The 13,135-nt window shown below is 48.6% G+C and overlaps 1 protein-coding gene across 1 annotated transcript in view; it reads right to left on the minus strand.

The window, feature by feature from the left end:
* Positions 1-3,990: 3,990 nt before the first annotated feature.
* Positions 3,991-13,135, minus strand: part of CELSR1 (cadherin EGF LAG seven-pass G-type receptor 1) — a 155,703-nt gene continuing 146,558 nt past the window's right edge. The window contains exons 29-35 of the mRNA XM_072357862.1: positions 11,937-12,062; positions 11,076-11,212; positions 10,458-10,561; positions 9,504-9,671; positions 8,314-8,556; positions 7,748-8,012; positions 3,991-6,032 (exon numbers count right to left, since the gene is read on the minus strand). Coding sequence (XP_072213963.1) covers positions 6,008-6,032; positions 7,748-8,012; positions 8,314-8,556; positions 9,504-9,671; positions 10,458-10,561; positions 11,076-11,212; positions 11,937-12,062 — 1,068 coding nt within the window. The 3' untranslated portion in view covers positions 3,991-6,007. The remainder of the gene's footprint in view (positions 6,033-7,747; positions 8,013-8,313; positions 8,557-9,503; positions 9,672-10,457; positions 10,562-11,075; positions 11,213-11,936; positions 12,063-13,135) is intronic.

A 13,135-nucleotide genomic window follows, 5' to 3' on the forward strand; every position in this document is an offset into this window, starting at 1 on the left:
GGGCAGGGGAGTTCTGCTGCGGGATTTGCTGCGTGTAGTGAGGCAGTGCAATGGAACCATTTCAGATCTGGACGATTTTGCACATGGCTTTTACATTGAACGACTGATAGCCATAGAACAAAAACCAATAGCCTACACCGCTTCCATGCGGGTTTGCTCCTTATTGAGCCCAGGGGCTGAGCATTGCTCATGGGACAGAATCAGAGAGTTGTAGGGCTTGGAAAGGACCTCTAGAGATCATCACATCCAAACCTGCTAAAGGAGGCTCCCTTCAATAGGTTGCACAAGTAGGTGCCCGGACAGGTCTTGAATATCTCCAGCGATGGAGACTTTGCAACCTCTCTGGGCAGCTGTGTCAGTGCCCCACTGCCCTCTGAGTATAGAGATTCCTCCTAACATCTAGCCTAAATCTCCCCTTTTAGTTTAAATCCATTCCCCCACGTCCTACCACTATCAGGCTGTGTAAGAAGTTGACTTCCCTCCTGTTTATAAGCTTCTTTTAACTACTGGAAGGACACAAAGAGGTCTCATGGGAACCGCCTCTTCTCCAGGCTGAACAAGTCTCACTCCCTCAGCCTGTCTTCATAGCAGAGGTGCTTTGGCCCTCTGATCGTATTCATGGCTCTCCCTCTTTCTCTTTTCCTGCTGAACAGCCCCAGGTCTCTCAGCCTTTCTTCATGAGGGAGATGCTCCAGGCCCCCATTCATCTCTGAGGAAGGGCTCTTTCCAGCTGTTCCCTGTCTTCCTTGCACTGGGGAGCCCAGAACTGGACGCAGTGCTTCACATGTGGGCTCACCAGGGCTGAGCAGCAGGGGAGGAGAAATTCCCTCAACCTGCCAGCCAGGCTCTTTTTAATGCACCCCAGGATCCCGTTGTCCTTCTTGGCCACAGGGACACACTGCTGGTTCATGGCCAACCTGCTGTCCACCAGCACTCCTCCCCAGCAGCTCAGCCCCTAATCTGTACTGATGCATGCAGATGTTCCTCTCTGGCCGCAGGGCTCTACACTTACTCTTGTTTAACCTCACTGGGTTCCTCCTGACGTGTGGTGAGGTTAAACAAGATAAGCCTGTTCATCCTCCCCTGTGCAGCTGGGAGTGAAGGGGTTAACAGTCCAAGTGACTTGAAATGTGTAATGAAATGTATGGATTTTGCTCAAAAAGTGACCGTGTGCTGCTCAGGGTTGATTCAGGGCCTGGTCTGGAACCTTGTGGCTGAGCTTCCCCCAGTCCCAGCTGTGGCTGCCTCCTGTGGGACCGCGTGGAATGGAAGTGGGTGGGAGGGCAATTCACGTCCTTAAGAGCCAAGTTCTCCTCACCCTCTCAAAGCACGCGGAACTTTTTGGGAGCTGCTTTTACAACTAATGACATTATTGCTGTAGGTTAAAAGAAAAGAAGCAGCAACCTGAGGATCTGAGGAGCACACATTGGAAGCGCAGCTGTTGTGATTGAAGAGCGCTCTCAATCTCTCTGTCCCTTCAGGGTGCTCGCTCCCCTGTGAGAGCCCTCCTGTGCTGGGGGAGTGCTGCAGCCCCCACCCACAGCATGTGGCCCCCGAGCTGCTCCTTGCAGTGCCTCCCCTGCAGGAAAAGAGGCAGGGTTAGAGCTGCACGGGGCTTCACACGCTCTTTGTTCTCTTGAATGCATTGATATCTAACAAACGTGCACGTATATAAAAACATTCTTTACTTGGAAAGTCTAACAGCCTTAGAACGTGAATGCTCCCACCCCCAGAGGCACAGCAACCACTGGCTGCAACCAAGGTGGGAGGAGGGACCGTACCCTGACAAAGCCCAAAGGGGGTCCTGGGAGCACTTAGAGATATTTCTAAGTTCTTAGAAGTCACTAATGAATGAACATGGTCTGGGATATGGAACATGGGATCATTTCTTCTAAGAGCAGTGATGCAGTGGCACAGGCTGCCCTGCGAGGTGCTGGAGTCGCTGTCATGGAGGTGTTCAAGAACCATGGAGACGTGGCAATGAGGGATGCTGTTAGCAGGCTGTACTGGTGGGAATGGGCTGATTGGACTGGAGGATCTTAGTGGTCTTTTCTAGCCTTAGTGGTTGTCATCCTATAATTTGCAGCACTCACATCTCACACCTCATTTTCTCCTTTAACACAGTGCTGACACGCTGGGTGAAGGAGCAGCAACAGATGGGACATGTCTTCAAGCAGAGCTTTTGGCACTGCCCAGCACTGCAATCAGTGCAGACCGATGCCTCCGCTATGAGGTTTTGGGCAGAACTCTCTGGGCAAGCAGAGATGTTTTATGGAATCTCTCCTGGGCTTTGTTTTATTTGGTAATTTCATTCATAGGCTGGATGATGAAATTAAAGGGAGCTCGTAAAATCTGCGGATGTTGCCAAAGGACTCCAGGCAACTTCATGGACAGGAGTAACGTCCAAAGGAGTATGAGAAAATGGAGAATGGATCCAAACCCAAGAGGCTGATAGGGAAAATGGGAGCAGTGCGAACTGCTGCTCACAGGGAGGAGCAGCCAGTAAGTGCCAGCAAGAAGGGTAGAGGCCAGGCAGGAGTATGGCAGAAGGGCTGTGGGGCCCAGAGGCACCCCGGGCAGGTGGTGGCCCTGCAAGAGGTTGGCAGATACTACATGGGGAGTTCTAGGGTTTTAAAGAACACGTGGGATAAATGCCCAGGCACGTTTGGTTCTGGGTTGTTGGAAGGGGCTGAGCTACCCATGTGATCTCAGGTTACTTCATCCTCCCCGTGCCACATCACTGCTGCTGGTCCATCTCTGCCGGAATTCTTCCCTCATTGTGCTTAAATCAAATCTCTTTCTGACTGCTGGCCGGCCTACGCTGTGCATTCTGCAGGCAGCCCTGACCTCTTTTCTCTCTCTGCCACCTCCAAAAAGGATGCATTTAGTGCTGGGAACAAGTAGCAAAAGGGCAAGAAGGAAGGCTGAACACAAATAGGATTCTCTTCTTACTGCTTGTATCTACAACCCACTGTAGACCAGATATTTACATGGGGCCAAAAGCAACAGGACAAATAACTGGAGTGAAAGAAGGTGCTGTTAGGGACAAGGACAGCATGTGCCATTGGGGAACTCCTGAGCTTGCTGGGCTCAGGGACACCTTGATGTGCATCACTGCTGTGCTGATCCTGTTACTGAACATCTGCTGGTGGTTGGTGCTGGGCTGGGACCACGCACTGCTCTGCCCCATAGCAGCTCATGTGAAAGCCTGGGTCTTAGCTATGCCTTTGCACAGAAATGGGGACAGATACATGTATTATTGTTCCAGCAAAAATGAACTTGTACAGTAACAAAAAATCCCTTCGGGCTCATTGATTGCATTTGTTTAGTGCAAGTTTTGGCAGAGAGGTTTGCAAATCGAAGCTCCCCACCTTTGATTCTGCCCCTAAATCATTACATTAACAAAGCTCTCGCTGCCTCACCTCCCATCCTGACAGTTCATTGCCTAAAGTTTAGCAGTGTTTAGAGAAAAGCTGGCCAGGTGATATTGGGAAACACTTCATTTCCAGAGTGCTGCCAACAGCCTTGCAGGTCCCTGCTGTGCCTCACGAGATCATGTAATGAAGGCTTGCACAACAGCCTGAGAAGCACAGTGCGAGCGTGAGCACAGCTTAGTGCTTGTTGGCTCAAGAAAGCCAAGAGCGGAGCCAAGGAAGTCAGAACTGCTCCTTCTGATTGCAGCCCCGGGGTCAGCCCCACCGCGGGGCTGGAGGCAGCGTCCCCTCCGTCCCCTCTGCGGCAGGAGGCTGTGCTGGGCATGGGTGGCTCTACACGCAATTCCTGGGCTTTCTTCCATGTGGATCCTGCAGGAACAATGGATACGGCTCCGAGGAGATCAGAGCCCAAGAGGTGAAGCAAAACAGAAGCTGCCATGCCCAGATTTCATCCCCAGCTTCAGCCTCCTGGTGAAACGAAGGCACCCCAGGCAGGGCTGGGAAGGCTTTTCCAGAACAGCACTGAAAATAAACGCCAGAGGAGGAACACAAGTCCAAAAAAAAACCAACAAAACTCTTTAATTTATTGTAAATTCTCCTTTCATCTCTGCCGCAATTCCAGTGTTCTGCACATTAATAAATATACATTTGTTAAAAAAAAAACAAACACCAACAAACATCCTCCAGTGTCTGATCTGCCATAAAGCTTTTCCAAAGTCATAAAAATAGGTTTTCATTTTTACTTCTTTTTTTGTCATTAATACAACGGACCCTCCTTGACTGCAATGGTTCTGATCCAGATAAGACTACCTACATCTCATGGGGACAAAATATACACACACGGATGTGAAGTGGCTCCGCGCGGCGCCCGAGCACACGGCCAAGGGTCAGACACCGTAACATTCAAAATGGCTTTTGTCAGCCAGAGGATTTCACACAGCACGTTGTGTCACTCCTAGAGGAAGGGTGCCCTCCCTCCCCTCCCCTTCCAAAGGCCTGCAAAATGCATCCAGAAATGCACAGGAATATATCAAAACTGAGACCGACACGTACTTTATTTCTCTTCTCCCCCCCATCCCCACATTCCTGCATTCTATGTGGTTATTTGCTGCACCTCCCCTTGGTTCTCACTGGTGCGAAGGAAAGCTGATGTGTTCCCACAGGGCTGCATGGAACGTGAGGAGCCCCAGGAGCCTTGGTGGCAGGCAGCAGCCCATGGCTGTACTATCAGCCATGGAACCTTAATCCTTCCACGTGCCTTTGGACACACCATGGAGGGCAGGGATGCGTCCAGCAGCTGGGAAGTGAAGCCTGGTGGTCCTTCCAGCCCCACGTTTCTGCTCTGATCAGCAACGTGCTGACTGCAGGAGGACAGGAATTAGCAGCGCCATTGGATGCAATGCAGAACTCCCCCCTCATGTAGAACCTGGGAGGGGGACCCACTTCCCGAGGTGCTGCTGCATTCCTGAGCCACACCAGCAGAGTCAGAGCAACCCCCCTCATTTACACCACTTATTCCAGCTAAGGGCAACGCTGATTTGAGTTCTGCCATGCAAAGATGGCGTCGAGACCTTAAGACTAAGATACGACATATTTTCAGTCCTGAAGTGCAGTTTCTGAACGTTTCAGTGCGCTGAGAGAAGAGGCCAGAACACCCAGAAGTGGAAAAAGCACAAAGCATTTCTTGTCACTTGCAGAAGAGGTTACAGAGGAACACGCTGCGTCCTGACAGTGCTCCACAACCTGTCAGCAAGGCTTAGTGCATGCCGGGGTTTAGGAGTTCTCTGTACTGTGTTACTCTGCATGGCATGGCAGGCTGGTTCCCATTCAAACCTTTGTTACTTTACCCAACGCCCAATTCAAGTAAAACTGTGCAATGTCTCTATAAAAAATATCAAAACTCTTCAAATTGATTTCCCGTTATCAAATTCAGAAGGTCAGTATAAATGGAAAATATACAAAAGGAGCTTTTCTCTTTCGCATCACCATACAAAATATATAAAAGTATCTACACTTTATATATATATGTATATATATATAAAGGGTGTTGTCTTTTTTCTGGAGACGACACGCCCATGGGGGTGGACAGAGATGCTGGCATAGAACCTGAAGGACACTTGTTGGGACGTTTCCTCTGCAGAGCGCAGCAGGCCGATGGGTCGCACTGCGGCCGGAGGGAAGTTGATGAGAGCCACCTGGCGGTGCCTGCATGGAGGCGGGTGGGCTGACCCGCTGTGGGACTGTGGTGGTAGCTTCTTTTCCCTTGCTTCTCCCCAGCAGCTATGCAGCCCCTGCAGCACTGTCCACGCTGTGAGGAGGAACACAGCCCTTGCAGGCAGCCCTGCGGCCATCCCATGCATTTTGGCACGGGTTGACGTTGCAGGCAGCGTTACTCCGGAGCAGCCCCGCAGTGGGTGCAGCCGGCACTGTGTTCCCACTGAGAGCACCGGCGCTTTGCCAGGGTACCACCACCCTCGTCCTCTGGCTACGCAGTGACCCCGGCGAAGTTGGAGGCTCAGCCCCACGGCGAGGAGTCCAGAGCCGCGCAGCAGCCATCACAGCTCCCTGGTGGTTCAAATTGAAGTTTCGTTACTGCCTCTGTTAGTGGGAAGAAGGTGAGCATGCAGGGTTAGGGTTCAACAGGCACAGGCAAATGACCCCACCCGAACCGACCCGATCTTTTCAGTTAGGTCCCGTGCTCCACTGATGCTTGCCAACTGAATGTTGCATGGGGATCACAGAATCAAAGGGACATCAAGAGATCATCAAGTCCAAGCACCCCATGCTAAAGCAGGTTCCCTACAATAGGTTGCACTGCTAGGCTTCCCGACTGGTCTTAAATATCTCCACAGAAGGAGTTTTCACAACCTCTCTGGGCAACCTGTTCCAGCGTTCCGTCACCGTTACCATAAAGTTTTTCCACATATTAGTATGGAACTTCCTATGCACAAGCATTAGGCCATTGCTCCTTGTCCTACTGCTGCACATCACCAAGAAGAGAATGCTCTGCCTGGGCACACCCCTGCGGGCGCGATTGGCCACGAGGGTTGTACAGCTGGTGGCTGAGATGCACTGTAGAGGAAAGTTCACAGTGTGCGTTTGGCTGACCCTTAGGTGAGGGTGTGAGGCTCACACACAGACACTGCAAGCTGTTAGAAATGTATTTCAGGCAGATTCATGCATTCCAAACCGGGATCTATTTCAACTGCCAGTCCCCAACAGCCCAAACATATACTTCTGTAATGAGCTGGGAACGGCCTGCGCACCCCTGAGTGTAAAGCGTGGTGGGTTAAAGTTGGGTGAAGAATTGTCCCTGGGCTTGAAGTAGGAGATTATTATTCGTGTTAGTAAAAGGAAGACAATGTGTGCAAAATGTTTACCTAGACTTTACTCAAGGCTGTTCTTATTTTCAGTGTGAAAACTGTGATGAGTAATGAGGTTTCTGAGAATACCCTGTGGCTGAAAGCTTGCTCAGCCTTTTGTTAATGTTTGGTTTTGTTTAGAATGGCAAATACACACACTGTACGGTGGGTGGGAATCACACACCTGGTACTTTAGGGTTAGCAGCTCGACACAGCTCTTCTCCCTGCAGCTTGTTAGCCCTCCAGCCCAGGTAACACGCTCCTCCTGCTCAGCTGGACTCCCTCAGCATCACCCCACACAATGCTGGTTTCCTTGGAGTTCTGCTCCTTTGGGTTTTGTCCCCACCTGCCCACACCACCTCCTGGCCACCCAGGACACCTCTTGCTGGACATGCATCAAGAAATGCTGCTCCATGTATTGCCCTGCTCTAATCCTGCTCTTTAGGTGCCTGATTCTGGCCACATTATAATTACCTGCACCCTGTGACACATCCTGAACGGTCCCAAACATCCTCCTTGCTACAAAACATGAGGACTGGTGAAAAAGAGAGGGGAAAAAACATGCTCCCATGGTCCAAGGTGCGTAGAGGTGAGAGGCTGGGAGTACAGAGGTGGGAGCAGGGAGTGGCTCCGAGCAGAGCACTCCTAGGGCACAATCCCCACAGCAACACTGCTCATGCCAGCATGCAAGGTTTGCCAGTACAGAGCACAGCAGGGTGACCAGTGATGGGTGTCTACCATAGCACGCTACCTGTGACACCTGATTTTGACCTTCTTGTCAGTGAACTGGGTGTGCACATGGTGTGGATAAGTGGTCGGCATGGACACTGGTGAAGGACTATGGCCCAATCCCCATGAAATCTTTGCTCATGTGGGAGTACGGAGATGGAAAGAAGAGGGAGAGGTGAGAACCATGGAAGGTCTGCCGGGGCATCCCCACGTGGCACTTACTCTGAGTCTGATGTCTCAGCATGTCCTGTTCCCACGTGGACGTTCATGGCCATGCCATTGAGCTGGTCTCGAGACTGCTCCCTCCGAGCATTTTTTACTGTCACCCCTGAGTCTGAAGGCGAGCGGACCCCATCGTTAGTCCCCAGGGAAGTAGTCCTGGATGAGATCGTGGTCTGATTGTAATCTGACAGCTTTTCACGCAGCCGGTTCTTCATATTCTTGTCAATCAGTGGGGGAGGGTAGGTGACTTTATTTTTTAAGATGCCTGTCACCAAAGAGAGGGAAAAATCAGGATCTTGAAACACATCAGTAAATTCATTTATCCAACTGAACACATCTGAGAAATGACTCTTCGTATTTCTTAATAAGAATTCTGGTTTGTCACTTTATTTCAGAACCAAAAGATCAGAATTCACCAACCTACTACCTACAAGCTTCCCCCCTGGTAATACAGGCTGAAGCCATCAGTAAAGTGCTCCCCTAATGATCCCAATCCCCTCCCAAACTGATGCTCATTACTGCCCCAGTCTCACATCCTGCCTGCAGAGCTGGACTGGCTGCACTACCTTTCCTCTGCTCCGGCTGTTGGTTGTTCTGGTGGGACAGAGGTCTGTTCTCCTTCTGCTGCCCATCATTCTCTTTGTCCTGCGGTGCTTCATTGCTGTGGTTCACCTGGTTTTCCCTGTGAAGCTCAACGTTGACCTTGGTCTCAACTTTGAGTTTCTGTTTCCCGCTGGGGTCTTCACTGTCACTGGCCGTTATGCACTCTGTGGGCCAATAGGGTTTCACATGATTGGGAAGGGTATCAACTGCAATGCAAAAAAACACTAGCTCGAAAACCACTGATGGAAAGGTTTTCCCAACTGTTGCCCAGCCAGTGTTATCTCCAACAGCTGAGGAGGAGATGTGTGCCAAACTGCCAAATCAGACAGTCAAACTCGTGTGCTTCAGATGATCCTCGTTGGACTGCACTGTTCTTGGGGTGCAGCAAAGCCCTCACAATACCTCTGGTGGGATGGCAGGGCATCCAGCTCTGCCTAGTGCAAGGCTGTGGCTCCACACAGAGAGCTGTGAGACAAACCTAACCCTCATCTCTCCAGGGATGGAAATCCCCCATGCTCCCCAGGGATGGTGGTTTCTGAGGGGTGAGGGCAGCTGAGGTACCTCTTGCAGAGTCTGTGCAGCGCACTACAGGTTTGAAACTGCTCTACCTATTTGTCTAAGCTAACTTATCTTTATGACATGAACTGTGCTTGGGAATGCCCATACCTCGTCACATGTTATTGATATTGGTGGCCAATGATTTCCAGCACTTTGGGTCCATGTCCTCCCATGGCCCCACTACATCCAGATGCCTGTGCTGCACAAAGAGAGGCACGCACTTCTTCCTTATGCCTACAAAATAACCAGCTCCCTCCTCCTCTTCCTCTCCTTTTGCATTTTGCTGGCCGTGTAGCACCATTTCCAAGTGCTGCTGGCACCTGCCTGCAAAACGTGTTGACTGCTGTCTGCCCGCGCATGGCAAAGCTGCAGATTTGCTCCAGCATCTTTTAACTTGCGCTCATTTTCCACTATGAACAAACTCTTGAAAGGAAGAAAGGCCTCTAAGTTGGAGACAAGGATCAATCTGCAGTAGCGAAACACGGCGCTAGGGATGCCATCTCAAATATGGGCTACCCTGGTAAATTTGTTACATCTCCTTTAAATCTGTTTTGAAGAAAATAGAACTGCTGCTCTCCCCTTGCATCAGGAGTACCTTTGGGTGTGCTGTGGAGAGGGCCACGCTCATTGTTCTTGGCAGTGGATGCGTTCCACTTTTTCTCAGGCTCAAGCCCATCTTCTTCACTGTCTGATGAATGGGAGGAGGCATAAGAGCTGCTGTGCTCATCAAGGGACAATTCGCTGTCCGAGTCTGAGTCATGCTCTGCAAATACAGAAAGAAGAAATACAGAAAGGAGATGAGAGGGCGATCAGGAGCTGGACACGTCTGTCTGCAATGCATGAAGAAAAAGAAAAGGTGTCTGGCTCAGGATGTGCCAGGGATGTGCACTTACACCCACAAGTGCTCTCAAGATTAACTCAGAGGGACTGTGGCATCTGCCTAAGTCTTTATGGGAAGCACAAGTACTCTGTTCAGCTAATGGGAGCTGCAGAACAGAATGGGGATGCTTTTTGCACAATACTCAGAACAGTAACTACACAGGATCTCAATCAACACAACAACTGGCAAGCCCAGGTACTTAGAAATATAAAAAAGCTTGCAGATGTACTCTTAAAAACTGCTACAAAGCAATAAAATTTAACAGCAAGACCCCAAATGAAAGGAAATCAAACAAGAGACACTTCTCATTTTCTTGTATGAAATGCAGAGTCATAAAGAAGGATACTGCCTCAAGGTCTCACACATTAAAAGATGTCCAATTAAAAGTCTAGAGCAGCAGTACATAATTTGTGAGAAAGAAAAGGGACGCCAGAAACTGTCAACAGCTGTGACAGCTGTCAGATTAAAACTGAGCCATCACAAGAAGCAGATACATATTTCCATTCCAGAATTCCCTAGTAAGGCAACCACTGCATATCTCCTCGTGCCAACAGCATAATGAGAATGAGATGCAGAGTAACTGCTCCTCCTATTACAGGAGGCTTTGAAAAAATTGCTGAGAAGGGAAAGGTTCACAAGTGGGTCAAAGCACTTAAAAGTAATTCTTACCATTGGATTTAGATGGATTCCTGTGAAAAATGGAGGAATCTGCTTCTGTCTGACCAGCCCTTGCTTGACTTGAGGATCCACTGAGCTTATGAGCAGCATCATCCCTTAGAGGATAAAAACAGGGGACACCTTTCTTGGTCATTTCACTGTTCTTACAACAAGGCAGACATGCAGATGAGATCCTTCTGGTCAAACACAGCCAGCTGCAGCGCATGCTAGTCAGCCCTTGCTTATTTGATTGCCAATGTAGGCACTTATACAGCAAGACACAGGTAATGCCAGCCTCAGAGACATGAATCGCACTCTGAAAAAGCCCGTTGTTAATAATCTAAGTCCTGCTCCTTGAAACACATCTGTATTTTAACTGGCAAACAGCACAGCCAAAATAGTTAACACAGCAGCTATGTTAACCACTGCACTGCTGGAAGTCACCGTTGCTAAGATGCATGCAAAAGAAAATGCACAAAAGAAAATGACAGTCACATGAAACATAACTGTTAGGACACAGAGCAAGTAACATTCGAACCCAAACATTTCTCTTTTGCTTTTTGTTTTCCACAAGAGTAATGAAAAAGGAAAGGCAAGCACCTGAAAGCCATGCACCTGCCACCGGATTACCTGAGGATATAAGCAAGGTAGCTATTGTGGCTCTTGGCTGACCTGACGGTGCTCTCTAGGGAGACAGTGGATTCCCCAATGGTTGTGCGATACATATTTGGCTCTTCTATGTATGTGTTGTTACAGTTCAGAGATCGCTGGAGGGGAAAAAAAAAAGACACAAAGCAACAGTGAATGATAAGAGGCATTGTTTTAAACATAACACAGTGGGTTTCTGGTGTTCTAGACAGATCTTTCCATTCTGCAGGCACACAGACTGGGAGAGAGAGCACTTTGAATATTCAGAACTGGCGGACATGAGGCTCTCAGCCCCAGCTCATCAGAAGAGTGTTGGTGCCTCATTTCCATTAACCAACTGATTGAAAACCTTTGCAGTTCTGAGCCTTAAAACCTCTTCTCCAATTTCCCACCTGGTAATAAAATCCAAGCATGCCATCCTCTACCTTTCACAGCCATTCCTACACTTTGCCTGGGAAACTAGCACCATGTTACAGAGTATTTCCACAGTTCATACTTATGGACTAGCGCTCAAGAACACAATCCGATCCTGTTAAGCTTACCAGTATAGATGTCACCTGGATTGCAACATACATGGAGGAGTAATCAGTTACTTCTACTTACAAGTTTCAGACTGCTTATTACACAAGTCAACACAACTATAACCAGGATAACACAAGTACCAAAGTGGTTCAGAATACCCCACATACAACTTCTGTGCTTGCTTTTCCTGAACTCTGCAGGAATCAAAAACAATGAATTCCTATGGGATGTCCATGTTACACATGCTACCTGTTAAAAGTGCATTTTAGGTAACTACTACCAGCCAGAAGATGTTTTTTTTCCCCCCATCTTTTTCCTTACAGTTAATAATGTAGCTCTTGTTGCAGTGGAATCATCTGGAAGAGGTTTCTTTCCAGTTAAAGTGTTCTTCAAGTGCTTCCTGACTTCTTTGTTAAATACGCAGTGGAAGAAGAAAATGAACAGCCCCTGGATCATTTTAGAGAGAAGAAAATGAAATCGAAATGATTCATTTCTACCAAACTGCAAACATAAACAAGTATTAGAGAACAGCATTTCTGAAACAACATACAAATTCCACTTCACATTCTATGATTTCAACAGCAATAACTATTTCCTGTCTTTGACTGAAATGGCATTGACTGATCTCTTCTTTGTAATTTGCTTCCAAACTTAAATGTGTATAAGTGGCCTTGGAAAATATACAAAACAATGTGTTCCTATAGGATCTATAGAGAAGAGCTCATAGTAGTTGTCACTCTGCCTCACAGTTTTCAATATATCCAATGGGGACATCAGTGCCACTGGAAAACATTTCAGGAAGTTTCAGGGTTGTAGCTGCACTAGGTTTTTAGAGCTTTTACACTGATTGTGAGACAAAATCAATAGCAGCACAGTGATATGTTTCCTGTACTCAGCTATGGTGAGGCCTCATCTCGAGTACTGTGTTCAGTTTTGGGCTCCTCACTACAAGAAAGACATTGAGGACCTGGAATGTGTCCAGAGAAGGGCAACAAAACTTGTGAGGGGTCTGGAGCACAACTCTTATGAGGAGAAGCTCAGGGAGCTGGGATTGTTTAGCCTGGAGAAGAGGAGGCTTAGGGGAGACCTCATTGAACTCTACAGCTTCCTGAAGGGAGGTTGTGATGAGGAGGGGTTTGGCCTCTACTCCCAGACAACAAACAGGTCCCAAGGAAATGGCCCCAAGTTGTACCAGAAGAGGTTTAGACTGGACATAAGAAGGAACTTTTTCTCTCTGAGAGTGGTCAGGCACTGGAATGGCTGCCCAGGGAGGTGGTGGAGTCGCCATCCCTGGCAGTGTTCAAGAAGCATTTGGATGAGGAGCTATGAGATATGATTAAGTGGTTTGCTGTAGCTATGGCAATGGGAGGATGGTTGGACTAGATGATCTTGTAGGTCCTTTCCAACCTTGTGAATCTATGACTCTATGACATCATAGCCTTTAGTGAAAATCTCTGGAAATGGGGTACTTTTGTGGTAGGTGTCCTTAAGATTGCTGCTAGGAGAACTTTAGAAAGTCT

The sequence above is a fragment of the Excalfactoria chinensis genome, chromosome 1 (assembly GCF_039878825.1).
Source record: "Excalfactoria chinensis isolate bCotChi1 chromosome 1, bCotChi1.hap2, whole genome shotgun sequence".
NCBI lineage: Eukaryota > Metazoa > Chordata > Aves > Galliformes > Phasianidae > Excalfactoria > Excalfactoria chinensis.